Source organism: Bufo bufo, chromosome 9 (genome assembly GCF_905171765.1).
Source record: "Bufo bufo chromosome 9, aBufBuf1.1, whole genome shotgun sequence".
Lineage (NCBI taxonomy): Eukaryota > Metazoa > Chordata > Amphibia > Anura > Bufonidae > Bufo > Bufo bufo.
The window spans coordinates 65,312,865-65,334,216 of NC_053397.1; the positions used below are offsets into that span (position 1 = coordinate 65,312,865).

The 21,352-nt window shown below is 41.5% G+C and overlaps 1 protein-coding gene across 1 annotated transcript in view; it reads right to left on the reverse strand.

Annotated features, from left to right (window-relative positions):
* DNM3 (dynamin 3) overlaps positions 1 to 21,352 on the reverse strand; it is a 377,707-nt gene that overhangs the window by 331,691 nt on the left and 24,664 nt on the right. The window contains 3 exon segments of the mRNA XM_040407594.1: positions 663 to 749; positions 2,127 to 2,265; positions 17,460 to 17,527. Coding sequence (XP_040263528.1) covers positions 663 to 749; positions 2,127 to 2,265; positions 17,460 to 17,527 — 294 coding nt within the window.

Sequence of the window (21,352 nt, forward strand, 5' to 3'; positions counted from 1 at the left end):
AGGTGGCAAGTGAAACAAGGGAGTTCCCAATCCAGACCAGTGCCCTGGGTCTCGCTTGCCAGCCATGGCCAATGCCTCCTCTGTTGTCCCAACTGACAGTGGACAGTCCAGGGGTGTAACTATAATTCATAGGGCCCGAAAGCAAAATAAGATGGAGCCCCCACCACCTAGTGTAAGAACATTAAAACAGCAGTATAAGTAGCAAAAACTATAGGTATGTACAATAGAATCAATATGAGAAAACCCATAAAGAGTCCATATTGTTATTGCTACAATGTTCTTGCACCTGATTGGGCCCCCCAACCTCTGGGCCCCATAGCAAGCACTATGGTTATGGTTCCGCCAATGGTGGACACCTATTCTGACATCACTGCTCTGCTCATTAAAATCTTGCAGAGAGTATACTGTGCATGCGCTATTCATTTTCAAACCAGTGCAGGTATGGTACGTTCCCTCAAAGGTAACTGTACACATGCTGCTAAGTGCCCGACCAAGTGCTGGGAGTCATTTGGTAGAGATAAATCATCTGACCGATTCCCCACAATAATCTCTATTGCAGTGTTTAGTAGTAGCAATTACTGGTTTACGTGGATTATCTCTAGCAGTCGATTCACTCCGCTAAGTATTGGGCTTCATGTGTTTTCTGGCATCCAGATACATACCTGCTCTTTGGTTTTCTCTTCTCGTTGGTGGATGTAGAAAGTTACTATTCTTTCGGTTTCGTCTCTGAGTTTTGGATAGTCAGATAACTAAAGTGAAGCAAAATAGATCAGTTTTAATGTAAAATCTAAACATCCAATGTTCAAATATAAAAGTGTCACATCACACAGGGGCTTACATAGAAAACAAAGGACAAGAACAGTATGTGGCTTCTTGAATTTCATGCTAATTAGAATTTCTCAGAGTGACTGACTCATTAATGCCACAAATAAAAGAGGGAATCACAATCAACAGTCACCTCTGCAGTGGTGTCCTGGAGTTGAATTAACTCACTTGGTGATCCCAGCGAAACATCTCAGCTGCTGAAATATTTGCAGATCCGAGGAAAAGTTCTGCAATAGTGTTGATGATGGAAATCCAGAGTGCTCCTCTGTGGAGGAATTTCATCCAGCAAGGATCTTAGAAGACCTGATTGAGCGGTGGATCTCACTTGTAAATGAATGACTCTGTGAGGTGCGGTAACATGGCATTGTCCACCAAATATTTTACATTTGAACAAAGAAAGCAACATTGACTTCCATTAGTTGTTTATTGCCAGCTCCACAGATCACTGATAATATATTGCACTGGTGTTATTTTTCCTTTTATTAGTCAGTGGGGTCCGTCGGGAGCTGTTGTGGTCCATCATGTGATAGATCCTTCTGTGGCTTCCATTCAGATGTGAATGTAGGTTATGGTGATGTTCCCCAACCTGGAGAATCACAAGTGGTTCCCGAGCTGCTGGCAGCTGTATATACTATAGTAGTCCTACCCTTACAATGTCTACAGATTATAATACTTTCTTCATACTGTGATCCTGGGCCATGGTACCTTGAAGGCACATTCAACCTACAATCCCACAGACAGCCCAGATCTGCAGCACACATGATTGATTAGCTCTTTCAACCAGTCAGCATAGGTATTTCACTGGAAGACACCAGTATTACAGCAGTTCAAGCACTGACTGGATGTCTAGTAGCACCTCTACAGTACAGTAGTACATGTTCTCCACTTGTGCTAGGACAAGCTGCTTCTGTGGACTCCAGGTGAGGGTAGCTCCATTTTATATTTTTCATACACTGTAGGTACTGTCCAGGACTCTGAAGAATCAAGTTACTTATAGCTTCTAACCCTTATTTCTGGCTTGTATACATAAGTATTCCCTTTATCTGTATTAGTTATCTGCTTATGTTTCTTTAATCTTCATATTTAACTTTTTTGGCTTAACTTTTTTTTGGGGGGGGGGGGGGGGGGGGATTCTGAATCAAAAGGATGAGGACCAATGATCTAAGGCCATCATAAACACAGTGGTGCAAAATAAAATCTCATAAATATATTAAGAGATTATTCAGTGTGCAAATTTCTTATATGAGAAATAAAGCAAAATTTTATATGATGATCAAAAATATACGCTCGTCATACTGTACCTTAGACATGCATTTTATAACAGAGTTCAGGAGCTCCTGCATAACCAGGTCAACACATTTCAAAGCTGGTCCTTTTAGCTTCACAATCTGTTTTTTCACTATTGCTTGAAATGCCATATCAGGAGTGAACAGCCCAGTTCTGTAAAGAGGAGGGGGAAAAAAAGAAAATAGCCAATCTTATTAAAGTCAAGTAACGCTCCTGGACATTACGGTACTTTACGGAGCCTTAAAGGGGTTGTCCAGGATTAGAATACTATGGCTGCTTTCCCCCAAAACAGCATGTGTGGTATTGCAATTCAACCCCCACTGACCAGAATAGAGCTGAGCTGCAATGCCAGATACAAGCGATTTTTGAAAGAAGTAAGCCATATTTTTCTAATCATTGACAACTCTTTAAACCATACCTCCCAAGTATCCCTCTTTTGGAGGGAGAGTCCCTACTTTTCACCCAAGTTCTTCTGTCAGTCTTTACTCCTTTCCCAATTTGGACATGGGAGATTCACATCTAAAAAAAATTTGTGCTAATATATACATTGACAGATATTCATATAGATATGCATGGAAAAAAGGATCTCGCTTTTATATGGCCAGTGAATTGTTGATTTGCTTCCTACATGCAAAATTAAGCAACCTTCTAAATAGTATTCATTAAAGATTTACTACTGTTTTGTTCTGCAGAGTGTGTATAGGTTCTTCACCTAGCTGCTAGTAGTGTTGAGCATGAATATTCTAATAACGAATTTTTTTAGTGAATATCGCTACTTCGAGAATTTGCGAATATTTCTAATATAGTGCTATATATTTGCTATATCGAATATTCGTCATTTTTTTAACATCTGAAAATATTATTCCTCACTGCTTCTTGCTTGTGGGCCAATGAGTCATTGGCCCACAAGCAACTTAAGCAGGAAGGAATCATGTTTTCATATGGAAAAAATTTTTTATGAATATATCCGTTATTTAGAATATTTGCCTTTTTTTTTTCCCAATCTGTACAGTTGTTCGCATACTCCTCCCCGACAAGCGTCCCATTCACCATGGGAACGCCTGTGGGTTAGAATATACTATCGGATCTGAGTTTTCCCTGCGATCGTGAAAACTCAGATCCGATGGTATATTCTAACCCACAGGCGTTCCCATGGTGACGGGGACGCTTGTCGGGGAGGAGTATGCCGAACAACAGTACAGGTTGAAAAAAATAAAAGGCGAATATTCTAAATAACTAATATATTCGCTATATATTCGTTTTTTAGAATATTCGTCATATTCTAAAACAAGAATATATAGCAATATAGCGAATATTCGCTAAATACAAATATAGAGCAATTTAGCTAATATAGTGCTATAATCTTTTTTTATAGTCAGATTTTTTTTTCTCTTCTGAACTTCAGATTTGGAAAAAAATTTACACTATTAAAAAAAAAAATTAAAGCACTATATTAGCTTAGCTAAATTGCTGTGTTTTTATTTTCTCGAATATTCACTATATTGCTATATATTCTTGTTTTAGAATATGACGAATATTCTTAAAACGTATATATAGCACTATATTTACTGCTATATATTATTTTTGATCAACTTCGCATTACGTAATTTTAGATTAATCGCAATCGCGAAAATAATCTCGAATACAAATATTTGCGAATATGAAACAAATATTCTAGCGAATATTCGCGAAATATCGCGAATTCGAATATGGGACCTGCCGCTCAACACTAGCTGCTAGTGCTGCTGAATCTGACATAAATCTACTAGAGCATTACTCCTGTTTCTGACATCTCTCTTTGCTCTCCCCTTCCCTTTGTGAGTGTTAGAAATGGCAGCAGGGAGAGAAAGGAGATTGTAAAACAGCAGATCAGAGTGTGAGGAGGTGGAAAAGCATCCAAGAAGTGCAGCTCACACAGGTTGTAGACAGGAAGGAACGCTCACAAAAGGTAGTTTGAAGGATAAGAATCACATAGATCATGTGCCAGTGTAAAGGGAAAGCCTAGCATACTCCACAGCATCAGTGACTATCAGTACAAGTGAGAGGAAATCCCCCATGGGTTGCAGAAGCGAGAAGCAGCATATGAATAAAGTTGGTCTGGTACATGAGAGCTAGTGAAGACTGCAGCATCATGGACACACTGAACTAACATCCAGCATCTATCGGTGGGAGGGACACATTTGAAACTAGAAACAGGCTGCAATATAATGTATATCAGGGGGTCTTGAATGAAAAAATGCAGATTACAAACTGAACCTTGTTCAACTTGTTTTATTTAAGGTAACCAGTAATATACTGTATGCCAAAATACATTTTGACATACAGTAATGTCCGTAACTTTTAAGCATCCCTCTTTAACTGTCCAAAATGTTGGGAGGCATGCTTTAAAGTGTTATGTTCCATCTGTGAAGATATACTTGTTCATTTTCATGTAAACAGATGCACCTGTGAAGCAGAACATGGAAAATCACTGCTGAGGCCAGTGATTGGCTGCATGGTAAACTGTGTGCATGGAACATCACCACTACAGCCAGGAAGATGACGCAGTGGTGGGGAGTAGAGATGGCCTTGCGGTTCACCCGGCGGTCGTTTCGCGGCGAACTTTGCGTGTTCGCGATTCGCCGAACATATGGAGAAATTCGCGCCCGCCATATTCTTTTACATTGTGAAGAACTTTGACCCATGACACATCCATCAGGTGGTACAGGACAGCCAATTGAGACGTTTCAGCACATGGACATACCCCCTACCTTATAAATAAACCTGATCTGGCTGCCATTTTAAATTCAGTGTTTTGCCAGTGTAGGGAGAGGTTGCTTTGTGGAGCAGGGACGGACTGTTAGGGACACCAAACGCTAGCTAATAGGGCCACAAAAGTCCTTTTAAGCACTAAGTATAGGTGTGCTATCGATATGTGTGATACACAGAGGGGTGCGATATACTTATAATATACTTTTATAATGAGTCAAAAACACATAGATCTATATAGTGATCACCTGGAAGTCAGGGGCGTGGGGGCTAGGGGCTTACTAGGGCCATTTTTATATAGGGTAGGGTTCCGGACGGGGTCGCTCTTATCAGGGCGGGTGGTCTGTGGTTTGGCTATCAGGGCCAGAATAGCACCCCCCTGTAGGGCAATATCAGGGACAGTTCTTTGCCCACCCTGTTCTTCAATACCACATCATCATCTAGCCCAGGGATAGATGTTTTTTGCTTTACCTCCGGGATTCATGGATGTGCACTGGAACCCCCTGGATTGTGGTAGGACATATGGTTTCTGATTTGGTGCCGCCGAGCACTTGTTATTGCCTACCACATCTATGCTTTTTGCTTAACTTTAATAATTAAATTTATTTTCATTTTGAGGAATATCTTATCCATTCACACTTCCGCAAAATGGGTCCGCATCCGTTCCGCAATTTTGTGGAACGGGTGCAAACCCATTCATTTTCAATGGGGCCGGAATGTGCTGTCCGCATCCACATTTGCGGATCCGCACCTCCGCATCTGTGCTTCTGTTTCCGCCAAAAAATAGAACATGTCCTATTCTCGTCCGCAATTGCAGACAAGATTAGGCATTTTCTATTATAGTGCCGGCGATTTTTATAGTGCATTTGGGTACTGTATAGTGCATTTGCGCATGCGCATGCGCGTACGCGAAAATTATATTGCCAATATTTTGCATTGGAAATTTTTTTTTATGGAGATCGCAAATTCAAATAATACAGTCGTGGCCAAAAGTTTTGAGAATGACACAAATATTAGTTTTCACAAAGTTTGCTGCTAAACTGCTTTTAGATCTTTGTTTCAGTTGTTTCTGTGATGTAGTGAAATAAAATTACACACACTTTATACGTTTCAAAGGCTTTTATTGACAATTACATGACATTTATGCAAAGAGTCAGTATTTGCAGTGTTGGCCCTTCTTTTTCAGGACCTCTGCAATTCGACTGGGCATGCTCTCAATCAACTTCTGGGCCAATTCCTGACTGATAGCAACCCATTCTTTCATAATCACTTCTTGGAGTTTGTCAGAATTAGTGGGTTTTTGTTTGTCCACCCGCCTCTTGAGGATTGACCACAAGTTCTCAATGGGATTAAGATCTAGGGATCTCCCCGAGCCACTTAGTTATCACTTTTGCCTTACGTGCCGGAAAATGCATTGTTCTTCACCAAACTGCTGTATGATTGTTGGAAGAAGTTGCTGTTGGAGGGTGTTTTGGTACCATTCTTTATTCATGGCTGTGTTTTTGGGCAAAATTGTGAGTGAGCCCACTCCCTTGGATGAGAAGCAACCCCACACATGAATGGTCTCAGGATGCTTTACTGTTGGCATGACACAGGACTGATGGTAGCACTCACCTTTTCTTCTCCGGACAAGCCTTTTTCCAGATGCCCCAAACAATCGGAAAGAGGCTTCATCGGAGAATATGACTTTGCCCCAGTCCTCAGCAGTCCATTCACCATACTTTCTGCAGAAGATCAATCTGTCCCTGATGTTTTTTTTGGAGAGAAGAGGCTTCTTTGCTGCCCTTCTTGACACCAGGCCATCTTCCAAAAGTCTTCGCCTCACTGTGCGTGCAGATGCGCTCACACCTGCCTGCTGCCATTCCTGAACAAGCTCTGCACTGGTGGCACTCCGATCCCGCAGCTGAATCCTCTTTAGGAGACGATCCTGGCGCTTGCTGGACTTTCTTGGACGCCCTGAAGCCTTCTTAACAAGAATTGAACCTCTTTCCTTGAAGTTCTTGATGATCCTATAAATTGTTGACTGAGGTGCAATCTTAGTAGCCACAATATCCTTGCCTGTGAAGCCATTTTTATGCAACGCAATGATGGCTGCACGCATTTCTTTGCAGGTCACCATGGTTAACAATGGAAGAACAATGATTTCAAGCATCACCCTCCTTTTAACATGTCAAGTCTGCCATTTTAACCCAATCAGCCTGACATAATGATCTCCAGCCTTGTGCTCGTCAACATTCTCACCTGAGTTAACAAGACGATTACTGAAATGATCTCAGCAGGTCCTTTAATGACAGCAATGAAATGCAGTGGAAAGTTTTTTTTGGGATTAAGTTAATTTTCATGGCAAAGAGGGACTATGCAATTCATCTGATCACTCTTCATAACATTCTGGAGTATATGCAAATTGCTATTATAAAAACTTAAGCAGCAACTTTTCCAATATTTATGTAATTCTCAAAACTTTTGGCCACGACTGTACATCTGGTATGTCACTGTCCATGTTGTGGGACTATTTGTGCACTTCTAGTAAATATTTCTTGGCTGCAAATATGAGCTGAAGGTTTTTCAGGTTCGCCTGCTATTAAAATGAATGGGACCCGCCGCGAACTTGCGGTTCGCGAACATTTGATCGCGTTCGTGAACCGTCCCGGCAGATGTTCGTCCCGGCAGATTCCTTTCAGATGCACACCTCTGGAAGGAATAGGGGAGAAAAGGAGTAAGTATTGAGTCTTTTGTTATTTTAGGACATTTACAGGGGCTGCCCTAATTTTTATTTAACTCGGACAATCCCTTTAACTCATGACGCACAGGAGTATGTCTCTTATATGCGGGACCATTACTATTGCTGGAAGTGCCAAACTTTGACTATACTGTACCTGCAGTACATTATCTGATGGCAGTAAGATCAAAGCACAACTGTCCAATTAAAATTGCAATAAAAATACAATAAAATTTATAATTAGAGATGAGCAAAGTATTGAAAAATTTGATTCGGCTGCTTCGCGAATTTTACCTCAAAATTTGCTTTGTGACGAATTACTTCGTCACGAAGCGCATTTTTTTGTAAGCAGTGGGCGCTATGACAGTGAGCAGCGATTGTGCCGCCTCCCCTTCACCCAGTCATTGTACCCCTCAGATGCTTGCATTCATGACTGATCGTGGCATCTGACATTAATATTAAACTGTAAAATAAAAACAATAAAATAAAATCATACTTACCTCATCCATTTGATCGTGAAGAGCCAGCAGCTGCCATCTTGATTGAAGATCCAGCACGAAATCTCGCGCGGCCCGTGGTGAAGTCATACCTCACTGAGCAGGGGATTTTGCGTTGGATCTGCAATCAAGATGGCAGTGGCCCGCTCTTTGCGCTCAAACTGAAAAGGTAAGTATGATTATTATTTTTTTACCGCCATTTCAGGGAAAATCGATTTGCTACCATGAAGCACGAGGAAATTCGGCTTTGCGGCAAATTGAATTTTCCGTGGACTTCGATTCGGTCAACATTATTTATAATGATCTATAAGATTAATTTCACAAACCAATGACCGAGTCCAATGTTATTTTGTAAATATACATATGAATGGTCTTTTACCAACCTCAGATTAATTGTTTGGGTCCGCATCCGAGCCGCGGTTTTGGGATGGCTCGGATGCGGACCCATTCACTTCAGAGGGGCCACAAAAGATGCGGACAGCACTCCGTGTGCTGTCCACATCCGTGGCTCCGTTCCCCGCTAAAAAAATATAACATGTCCTATTCTTGTCCGCGCTTTGCGGACAAGAATAGGCATTTATATTGACGGCATGTCAATTGCGGAAGGCACACGGGCGGCCTCCATTTTTTGCGGCCCTTAAAAAACAGAACGGTCGTGTGTATGAGGCCTAAGGAGATTGTCTAGTATGGATGAAACCCACCAATGTTAGGGCTCATGCACGCAAACGTATTTTTTGTCTACATCTGCATTTTTGCAGGTCGGATGCGGACCCATTCACTTCAATGGGGCCACAAAATACATCTGTATGTCCGTTCTATGGCATCTGCAAAAATATATAACTTGTCCTATTCTTGTCTATTGTTCTATTAGGGGATGGAAGTTCCATAAGATGCGGAAAGCACATGGCCAGTATCTGTGTTTTGCGGATCCCCAATTTGCAAATGCTGTGTGCATGAGCCCTTAATCTCACAGAGACCATAGGGAAGTTGGGGCAAGAAATCAATGGCCAGGATTCCCCAGAGTTACTCTTTGTAGCTGAGGATCCTGAAGACTAACTTTTATTAAGGGCTTATGCACACGACCGTTGTTGTTTTGCGCTCCGTTTTTCATGGATCCGTTGTTCCGTATCTGAGTTGTTTTTTTTCCCTCTGATTTAAGTCCTCTTCTGTTCAGTTATTCCACAAAACATATCCGTATGGGATAAGTTTTTTGCGGATCGGAAACGGAAACAGTAACGTATTAATCACCAAACACATGAGCAATATGGGCTGGGCCTAGCATTTCTAGAGTATGGATCCGCAAAATACGGATGAAATGCGGATGTGTTCAGTGTGCGTTCTGTATTTTTTGCGGACCCATTGACTTAGATGGGGCCTTGGACCATGATTTGCGGACAATAATAGGTCATGCACTACTTTTTTGCGGAATGGAAATACAGAAATGCGGAAACGGAATGCACACGTAGTACCTTCCATTGTTTTGGCGGACCCATTGAAGTGAATGGTTCCGCCCAAAAAATGGAACAGAAGCGGAAAGAAAATACGTTTGTGTACATGAGCCCTAAGGGCTCGTTCACATGAACGTGTGAAGCCCATGCCCATGAGGTGCAGGCGCATGGGGATCGCATGGGGATCGCAGACCCATTCACTTGAATGGGTCTGCGATCCTTCCGTTCCGCAAAAAGATAGAGCAAGTCCGTAGTGCTTCCGTAGTGTTCCGTTCTGTTCTTCCGTTCCACATCTCCAGATTTGCGGACCCATTGAAATGAATGGATGCGCATCTGTGATGCGGAATGGCCGCGGAACGGTGCCAGTGTATTGCGGATCCACAAATGCGGTCCGCAATACGGCAACGGGCATCACACAAGCCCTAACTCTGAATTCTCTAAAAGCAGATACAAACCTTTTCTAAACTGGACAACTTGTTTAACAGCTATAACCCCTCGCAGAATATAATGAAATATGCACTTTCTGAAGGAAATCAAATAGCAAAGATTTTCAGTGGTATATCATATATACTGTACTATTAATGTGCACATTTCATCTTTCCCAGGACAAAGCATAGCATATCCAAAACTTCCTAACATCTGGGCTAGAACCAAGCAATTTATTGGACTGCTGCTGACCCCTGCTGTTCAATCGAGAGAACTACAGCTCTAAAGATGCTATATGACTGTTTTAATGGGCAGCGGAAAAGAATACAGAACTTATTTGAACTTGAAGACGGTTCACCACAGGATAGAAGACATATGTTGACCCCCAGTGATCCGGAGAACAGGGGTCCCAAATGCCCTGTCTGAATGGCGCGGTAGTGTGCATGTCAGGAAAAGTGTTCTTTGTGGGGAAACCACTTCAACATACAAATGTATAATGTGAACTGCCGCACAGTATGGCAGAGTAAATCTATCGCAGTACATACGTCTATATACTGTTTAGAATGGTTATACAGAATACAATTAGCTGGCACTGTTAACACTAGCATCACTCTTTTCATTTTTAACCCTCTAAACAGGTTGTCCGACAAAAAAATGTTTAAACCAGCACCTGGATCTGAATACTTTTGTAACTGCATGTAATTAAAAATTGAGTATAGCCACTGAGCTATTCAATAAATGTATCGGCACAGTGCCACCTGCTGTTTGTTCTTTTCCGTAATTCTCCGTCCACCTCACTGAGGTGGTCGCACGCAATCATTTAAAATCTTCAACTGTCACCAGCTATATCTTCTGTTAGAAGCTGTGGCAGTTACAGGGAGAGAACCGCAGGAGAAAGGACATGCCCGCTGAGAAAGGACACGCCCCCCTGAAATGCCAGCGGGAAATAAATCTAGCAGAACAATTGAGGCAATCAATGTGGAGATCTCAGGATCCATGTGACGTACAGTGTTCTGTTCCAGTATCATGCATTGTGTATTGGTATGCTCCTCTCTTCCCCCCTCCCCTGTTTTCAGGTTTCAAGTTAGTTTAGCCTAGCCACTCCCTGTTTTCCCAGTGATGCCTTGCTCATAGTGTGCTCAGCTTTCTGAGTAGCAGCATCCATCTTCTGTGTTAGGAGTTATTGTTGGCATAATTCTTTTACCATCTGGATTACCCTGCAACATCTTGTAATACAATCTTCGGAGTAAAAGGCTACTTGATTAACGCCTGGGTGTCTGATGCGTAAGCTGTAAGTGGAGAAAGTCAAATTCAACAAGTCACTCCCGTGCGCATAGAGGTTGCTCTACACAGGTGCGTGATTGTATATAGCTGACTTTTGAAACACCACATACAGGGCTGGTTCTAGCTTTGTTAGAATGGTACTGGCATGTACTATATGATTTTAATGCTTTACATAAATCATGACATAACCCTTTAAATGACCAGTGACTGATTACTGTCCAGTCTACTAACTACACAACAGTAGCTGTAACATACAGCAACTGCCACAATCGGAGATACAGTAACTCCGATCCCAGCAGTTTAACCTCCTTAAAGGCCGACTATTGGTGCTATGTCGTAAACCAGAAACAGCCCCTTTAAAGTTTTTTTTTGGGACGTTTGGATTTTGAAGATCTATCCTCCATCTCCCTGTACCTATAAGGGAGAGCACAGAATCCAAGAAACTGGAGGCAAACGCAAAAGAAAACTCAATACATAGAGACTGAAAATGTGTGTGCAGAAAATAGTGAAGCATAAAGCTGGTCATAGACATAAGTGACTGATACTCCTACAATTATTTACTACCTGTCATGGTGGGGAGTGGGGGAAACCCCCCACCGTACAATGTAAGAAGGATAAAGGTAGCAACTAGGCCAGGAAGCAAGGAAAAGGGAAGCAGGTCACCTCCTATTGAGTCCCTAATCGTCTCGCTAACTCCTAACCGTATGAACGGACCTTGATGGTGGGACGACTCATACCCTGGGATACCTAATATCCTGAGTCGCCCTGGAAATCCCTCAGATAGGAGCAGGGGAGAGACGACCTGTTCATCCACAACACGGAGGAACAGGAGTCTCTAAAGGCCTAGAAGCAGGGAAAAGGAGAGGCCATACACAGCAAGTGCATCAGTACAGGAGCCCGAACACACAGCAGGTCACAGTACAAACAACCCACACAGGAATCCAGCATACCTACTCTGCCAGAGCCCCCCATGCTCACACAGTGCATGGTATCTCAAGCAGCGCTGCAAACGTCAAACATACATGTAGGAACAAACAACAGCCCAGACATGTAACAACCATGAAGACGTACAACACACCCTGAACTTAAACCCACACCTAACAAATAACAAGTGAGGTAGGGAACCAGGAGCAAACATAAGGAAAGACCATTTATGTCCAATAAGGTGGCCCTCAAGGACTGGGCAGAATCACCCAGGCAAGGAGCAGAGCTCAATCATCAAACAAGGCTGTAGGACTATGAAGGCATCAAAACTATGAATTAACACATGTGGAATTATATACATAACAAACAAGTGTGAAACAACTGAAAATATGTCATATTCTAGGTTCTTCAAAGTAGCCACCTTTTGCTTTGATTACTGCTTTGCACACTCTTGGCATTCTCTTGATGAGCTTCAAGAGGTAGTCGCCTGAAATGGTCTTCCAACAGTCTTGAAGGAGTTTCCAGAGATGCTTAGCACTTGTTGGCCCTTTTGCCTTCACTCTGCGGTCCAGCTCACCCCAAACCATCTCGATTGGGTTCAGGTCCGGTGATTGGGGAGGCCAGGTCATCTGGCGCAGCACCCCATCACTCTCCTTCATGGTCAAATAGCCCTTACTTTCAAAGTTTTCCCAATTTTTCAGCTGACTGACTGACCTTCATTTCTTAAAGTAATGATGGCCACTCGTTTTTCTTTACTTAGCTGCTTTTTTCTTGCCATAATACAAATTCTAACAGTCTATTCAGTAGGACTATCAGCTGTGTATCCACCTGACTTCTCCTCAACGCAACTGATGGTCCCAACCCCATTTATAAGGCAAGAAATCCCACTTATTAAACCTGACAGGGCACACCTGTGAAGTGAAAACCATTTCAGGGGACTACCTCTTGAAGCTCATCAAGAGAATGCCAAGAGTGTGCAAAGCAGTAATCAAAGCAAAAGGTGGCTACTATGAAGAACCTAGAATATGACAAGTTTTCAGTTGTTTCACACTTGTTTGTTATGTATATAATTCCACATGTGTTAATTCATAGTTTTGATGCCTTCAGTGTGAATCTACAATTTTTATAGTCATGAAAATAAAGAAAACTCTTTGAATGAGAAGGTGTGTCCAAACTTTTGGTCTGTACTGTATATATCAAGCTTGCGGCCACACCCAGGACACACCATAATCCCCACTAGCTAGAAGATTAACCCCAACCTAACCAAACAGCAGGGAGGCACACCTTAAAAGGGGAATTGCACGTGCAAACCAAAAACTACACATTGCCACCAGCAACGAGTCTGCACGGCAACCGCGTCATGGTCAAACAACAATATGACCGTGACACTACCACTTATAGTTATATGGGTATTACAGCTTATAAAAATAATGGTGATTTTTACAATTTTCCAGGGTCGTTTCTGTATCAACTATTCATAGTTTTCAAGATAACTGCTTGCAGTCATTCAATAGGAACATTCGCTGTTTACTTCTAGGCTATAACAATCCGTCCTGGTGCTGTATCGATTAGACAGACTCACAGCTCACAAAGAGACCGGGGGAGATTTTTGAAGTGGCTTGTGACAGTTTTCTTGTGGGAAAAAATTGGCAAATGTTTATGCATCACTCTTTGGGCAAGGCTACAATGAAATGAATGGGTCCGCATTCTATCCACAAGAAAAAAGGAACAGACACGGAAACAAACAACGTTCGTGTGCATGTAGCCTAAAGGACAGGTTTACTATCATTTACTGTCATAGGCAGATCTTCCAACCCACAGGGGGGAGTCGTAGTTGTGGCACTGATAGGAGTGATGGTGGTTCACAGCGGCTGTCCTCACTCCAATCCTCTCTAGGGTCATGCAGTGAAAGAAGGGCGCACCCTTTCTTCCCTTAGGGTACATCCTAGGCCTTTTTTAGGACTCCCGTCTGGTGGTAGTTGGGGTACAGTTGGCAGGGTACAAGGTGCAGGGTTGGTGGATGCTGGAGTCAATGAACAGGCTGTTTGGTTACAATAAATAAAGTCTTTCTTTACTGAATAGATGATAGGACCCAGGATATATAGGTCTTCCCAAAGCCCATGACTCGCAGCACTTCCCATAGATAATTCCATTCCACACTATCAAAGGCTTTGGCCGCGTCCAGAGATAGTATGGCCCGATCTCTAACCGATTCTGCTCGCCTCTGAATATTAAGAAATAGCCTTCTGAGGTTTATTGAGGTGGACTTATCAGGCATAAATCCTGCTTAATCTTTATGTATAATAGTCGAGATAACACCTTGTAGCCTATTTGCTAATATCTTAACATCAGAGCTTAATATGGAAATCGGTCTGTACGAATCCAGGAGAGTCGGGTATTTCCCTGGTTTCAACAACTACCACTGCCTCCTTCATAGAAGTGGGTAGTTCTCCGTTTTGAAGGGCATCATTAAATACAGATATCAATTGTGGTAATAATAGATTGCTATATTTTTTTTAAAAACTCAGCCGGTAAACCATCCAACCCGGGAGCCTTTTCATTTTGGAAAGATTTAAGCTCCACTTCTAGTTCGGTTAATGTCAGAGGTTGGTCTAGGTAGTCCGCACCATCCCCTGAAAGCCGCGGGATATTGATCCCAGCAAGATATTCTGTAATATTTTGGGAGTCTACAGTCGACTTAGTTTGATATAAAGTTTGATAGTACGTATGGAATACTGTCAGGATATCAGAGTCCGTCGTGGCCAAAGACCCATCAGTTCTTTGGATGGACAGAATTTTGGATGGACCATCCTGTGCCCTGATGATCCTAGCCAATAGTCTGCCAGAGTTTTCCCCAGCCTCAAAGTATTTTTGTTTAAGAAAGAAATGTCTATGATCTGCAATGCGAAGTAGATGTTCTTTTAAATCTATCTGCGCCTTCACAAACGACACCTCATGTTCATGTGAGGGATATTCGACAAATCTCCTTTCCTTTCCTACTCCTATAGGTGCCGACCCTATATTATTCATAAAAAATTCCCTGATCTCCTCCGTAATACCCCCCAGCCTTTTTTAGGACTCCCGTCTGGTGGTAGTTGGGGTACAGTGGCAGGGTGCAAGGCAGGTGCAGGGTTGGTGGAAGGAGGATGCTGGAGTCAATGAACAGGCCGTTTGGTTACAATAAATAAAGTCTTTCTTTACTGAATAGATGATGGGAGCAGTAGTACATATAGCAGCAAAAGGCACAGGTCAGAGGTATACACTGCGTGCAGAATTATTAGGCAAATGAGTATTTTGACCACATCATCCTCTTTATGCATGTTGTCTTACTCCAAGCTGTATAGGCTCGAAAGCCTACTACCAATTAAGCATATTAGGTGATGTGCATCTCTGTAATGAGAAGGGGTGTGGTCTAATGACATCAACACCCTATATTAGGTGTGCATAATTATTAGGCAACTTCCTTTCCTTTGGCAAAATGGGTCAAAAGAAGGACTTGACAGGCTCAGAAAAGTCAAAAATAGTGAGATATCTTGCAGAGGGATGCAGCACTCTTAAAATTGCAAAGCTTCTGAAGCGTGATCATCGAACAATCAAGCGTTTTATTCAAAATAGTCAACAGGGTCGCAAGAAGCGTGTGGAAAAACCAAGGCGCAAAATAACTGCCCATGAACTGAGAAAAGTCAAGCGTGCAGCTGCCAAGATGCCACTTGCCACCAGTTTGGCCATATTTCAGAGCTGCAACATCACTGGAGTGCCCAAAAGCACAAGGTGTGCAATACTCAGAGACATGGCCAAGGTAAGAAAGGCTGAAAGACGACCACCACTGAACAAGACACACAAGCTGAAACGTCAAGACTGGGCCAAGAAATATCTCAAGACTGATTTTTCTAAGGTTTTATGGACTGATGAAATGAGAGTGAGTCTTGATGGGCCAGATGGATGGGCCCGTGGCTGGATTGGTAAAGGGCAGAGAGCTCCAGTCCGACTCAGACGCCAGCAAGGTGGAGGTGGAGTACTGGTTTGGGCTGGTATCATCAAAGATGAGCTTGTGGGGCCTTTTCGGGTTGAGGATGGAGTCAAGCTCAACTCCCAGTCCTACTGCCAGTTTCTGGAAGACACCTTCTTCAAGCAGTGGTACAGGAAGAAGTCTGCATCCTTCAAGAAAAACATGATTTTCATGCAGGACAATGCTCCATCACACGCGTCCAAGTACTCCACAGCGTGGCTGGCAAGAAAGGGTATAAAAGAAGAAAATCTAATGACATGGCCTCCTTGTTCACCTGATCTGAACCCCATTGAGAACCTGTGGTCCATCATCAATGTGAGATTTACAAGGAGGGAAAACAGTACACCTCTCTGAACAGTGTCTGGGAGGCTGTGGTTGCTGCTGCACGCAATGTTGATGGTGAACAGATCAAAACACTGACAGAATCCATGGATGGCAGGCTTTTGAGTGTCCTTGCAAAGAAAGGTTGCTATATTGGTCACTGATTTGTTTTTGTTTTGTTTTTGAATGTCAGAAATGTATATTTGTGAATGTTGAGATGTTATATTGGTTTCACTAGTAAAAATAAATAATTGAAATGGGTATATATTTGTTTTTTGTTAAGTTGCCTAATAATTATGCACAGTAATAGTCACCTGCACACACAGATATCCCCCTAAAATAGCTAAAACTAAAAACAAACTAAAAACTACTTCCAAAAATATTCAGCTTTGAAATTAATGAGTTTTTTGGGTTCATTGAAAACATGGTTGTTGTTCAATAATAAAATAAATCCTCAAAAATACAACTTGCCTAATAATTCTGCACTCCCTGTATTACAGAACAGGCATTTCCCAATAGTTGTGTATAGGCAGTAGCAATGACGGTAGTAGTAGTCCTCTCTGAGTCTCATTCTCTCTCTCACGGCACACTTTGCAATCCTTCCAAATAACCACAGGCATGCAGTTTCATTCTCATTAACACTTTCTGCGATTCCCTGGTTGCGGGATGCCGATCTTACATTCAGATGGCCTGTCCGTGTTCAAAGTTTTCAGTCTCAGGAATGGTGTTTTCCTTGAAAAGGCTTCTCTTTGGGTCCACACTGTAGGGGCACACACATGCATGTGTTGTGTCAAGTGTTGTTCAGCTAAGACTCACCAAGAAGCAGGACAAGCCCATCACCCTGGAAACTTGGCTAAGAATGCCAGTGTTAACTAGTTGTTGCCCATACATAACTATTTGGGATGTACATAATGCATAAGGAAATAAGTTCAGCTATGAAAATGAGTTTATTGTACAAGGATCCAAAGTACCTGATGCCATGGATGTTTTTGATGGCATAACTAATCTCTCGCCGTAGGTCCTTTTCCTCAAACTCTGTCTGCAATAGAATGAAAATATAAGAAGGGTGAAGATAAATCATTAAGCATAATAGTATGTCATATCATGTCAACAATACCGCAAAAAGATCCTGGATCTTTAAGGTTCAGGTGAATCACACTTAGATCATCACGATTTCTTTGGGGATCTAAGTACAGTTAATTTCAACATCATGGAGTCTAAGTATTGCAGTGTGACAGACAATGGCCATGGACCCACTGTGCCAACTAACTGATTTGGCTTTGAGCTCAACTTAAGGGCACTGTCATGGCAGTCCCCTTGGATTCACCCTTTAACCCCCATAAAGGGATGTGGACTTCGCTGTAGGGAACAAAAACCCAAGAGTCAGGCTAAAGTCAGGGCAGATAGAGTTTGTGCATATCTGAGAAACTAATCCAAGGTCAGGGCAGGTAGCAGAGTATCAGAGTCGGTAAACAGGCAAGAGTTCTGTACAAGGCAGACAGAATAGCACACCTTCACTGGTTAACTAGACAACTAGAAACCTAAAGTTCAGGCAACGGGTAGAAAACAGTCCAGCATATATAGGAGGGCAGATTAGCTCAGAGCATCTGCACACACAAAGCCAGAAAAGATTAACCTTTGCAGTATACCTTTTATGCAGTACATAAAGGTATTCAAGGACTATTCAAGCCAGAAACCACCAGCGGGTACAGTAGGTAATAAATGCTAGATTGGTTGGATTAGAGATTATCTTGAAATTAGTTTGGAATAAATCAGTCCAAAAATTCGATTCAAGTCCGAATCAATTGTACCCAAATCGAAAGTGTTACAATTGGTCCATGACACTGAGATCTCCTAGAACTTATATTTTTTCTTTCATTGTTGAATTTTTTTAAATTCCCCCCCACACACACACACACACACACACACATTAAGTAGTTTAACGTAATGATGGCAATAGTAAATAATGTCAGACCGACACTGACATACATACTATGGGTAAACACATGGTTGCTAGTGTTAACGGTCTGTTTAACCCCTTAACCCCTTAAGGACACAGCCTTTTTTCACCTTAGGACCAGGCCATTTTTTGCAAATCTGACCAGTGTCACTTTAAGTGCTAATAACTTTAAAACGCTTTGACTTATCCAGGCCATTCTGAGATTGTTTTTTCGTCACATATTGTACTTCATGACATTGTAAAATGAAGTCAAAAAAATTATTTTTTTTGCACAAAAAAATACCTAATTTACCAAAAATTAGCAAATTTCAAAGTTTCAGTTTCTCTACTTCTGTAATACATAGTAATACCCCCAAAAATTGTGATGACTTTACATTCCCCATATGTCTACTTCATGTTTGAATTATTTTGGGAATGATATTTTATTTTTTGGGGATGTTATAAGGCTTAGAAGTTTAGAAGCAAATCTTGTAATTTTTCAGAAATTTACAAAAACTCAATTTTTAGGGACCAGTTCAGGTCTCAAGTCACTTTGCGAGGCTTACATAATAGAAACCACCCAAAAATGACCCCATCTAAGAAACTACACCCCTCAAGGTATTCAAAACTGATTTTGCATACGTTGTTAACCCTTTAGGTGTTGCACAAGAGTTATTGGCAAATGGGGAGGAAATTTGAGAATTTCATTTTTTTGTCTAAATTTTAAACCATTTTTTCCACTAACAAAGCAAGGGTTAACAGCCAAACAAGACTGTATCTTTATTGCCCTGACTCTGTCGTTTACAGAAACACCCAATATGTGGCCGTAAACTATTGTACGGCCACACAGCGGGGCGTAGAGTGAAAGGTGCGCCGTTTGGTTTTTGGAGGGCTGATTTTTATGGACTGGTTTATTTACACCATGTCCCATTTGAAGCCCCCTGATGCACCCCTAGAGGAGAAACTCCCTAAAAGTGACCCCATCTAAGAAACTACACCCCTCAAGGTATTCAAAACTGATTTTACATACGTCGTTAACCCTTTAGGTGTTGCACAAGAGTTATTGGCAAATGGCGATGAAATTTGAGAATTTCATTTTTTTGCCTAATTTCCCATTTTAACCCATTTTTTCCACTAACAAAGCAAGGGTTAACAGCCAAACAAGACTATCTTTATTGCCCTGACTCTGCTGTTTACAGAAACACCCCATATGTGGCCGTAAACTACTGTACGGCCACACAGCGGGGCGTAGAGTAAAAGGTGCGCCGTTTGGTTTTTGGAGGGCTGATTTTGCTGGACTGTTTTTTTGACACCATGTCCCATTTGAAGCCCCCCTGATGCACCCCTAGAGTAGAAACTCCAAAAAGTGACCCCATCTAAGAAACTACACCCCTCAAGGTATTCAAAACTGATTTTACAAACTTTGTTAACCCTTTAGGTGTTGCACAAGATTTAATGGGAAATAGAGATACAATTTCAAAATTTCACTTTTTTGGCAGATTTTCCATTTTAATATTTTTTTTCCAGTTACAAAGCAAAGGTTAACAGCCAAACAAAACTCATTATTTATGGCCCTGATTCTGTAGTTTACAGAAACACCCCATATAAGGTCGTAAACCGCTGTACGGGCACACGGCAGGGCGCAGAAGGAAAGGAATGCCATACGGTTTTTGAAAGGCAGGTTTTGCTGGACTGTTTTTTTTTACACCATGTCCCATTTGAAGCCCCCCTGATGCACCCCTAGAGTAGAAACTCCAAAAAAGTGACCCCATTTTAGAAACTACGGGATAGGTTGGCAGTTTTGTTGGTACTAGTTTAGGGTACATATGATTTTTGGTTGCTCTATATTACACTTTTTGTGCGGCAAGGTAACAAGAAATAGCTTTTTTGGCACCGTTTTTTTTTTTTCGTTATTTACAACATTCATCTGAAAGGTTAGATCATGTGGTAATTTTATAGAGCAGGTTGTCACGGATGCGGCGATACCTAATATCTATGCAATTTTTTTTATTTATGTAAGTTTTACACAATGATTTCATTTTTAAAACAAAAAAAATGTTTTAGTGTCTCCATAGTCTAAGAGCCATAGTTTTTTTCAGTTTTTGGGCGATTATCTTAAGTAGGGTCTCATTTTTTGCGGGATGAGATGACGGTTTGATTGGCATCTATTTTGGGGTGCATATGACTTTTTGATTGCTTGCTATTACACTTTTTGTGACGTAAGATGACAAAAAATGGCTTTTTTTACGCCGTTTAAATTTTTATTTTTTTACGGTGGTCATCTGAGGGGTTAGATCATGTGATATTTTTATAGAGCCGGGCAATACGGACGCGGCGATACCTAATATGTATACTTTTTTTTTATTTATGTAAGTTTTACACAATGATTTCATTTTTGAAACAAAAAAATCATGTTTTAGTGTTTCCATAGTCTAAGAGCCATAGTTTTTTCAGTTTTTGGGCGATTATCTTGGGTAGGGTATGATTTTTGCAGGATGAGATGACGGTTTGATTGTTACAATTTTGGCGTACATGCGACTTTTTTGATCACCTTTATTACCTTTTTTGGGAAGTAAGGTGGGCAAAATTTCAATTTCATCATAGTTTTTTATTTTTATGGCGTTCACCGTTCGGGTAAAGTAACATGACCGTTTTATAGATCCGGTCGTTACGGACGCGGCGATATGAAACATGTGTAGGGAATTTTATTTTTTTCATTTTTAATCAGTGATAAATGTGTTTTTTGATTTTTACTTTATTTTCACTTTTATTCACTTTTTTTTTGACCCAGACCCACTTGGTTCTTGAAGATTCAGTGGGTCTGATGTCTGTATAATACAGTACAGTACAATATATATTGTACTGTACTGTATTTTACACTTTTTCTGAACAGATCTATGCCTTTTAGCACAGATCTGTTCAGCA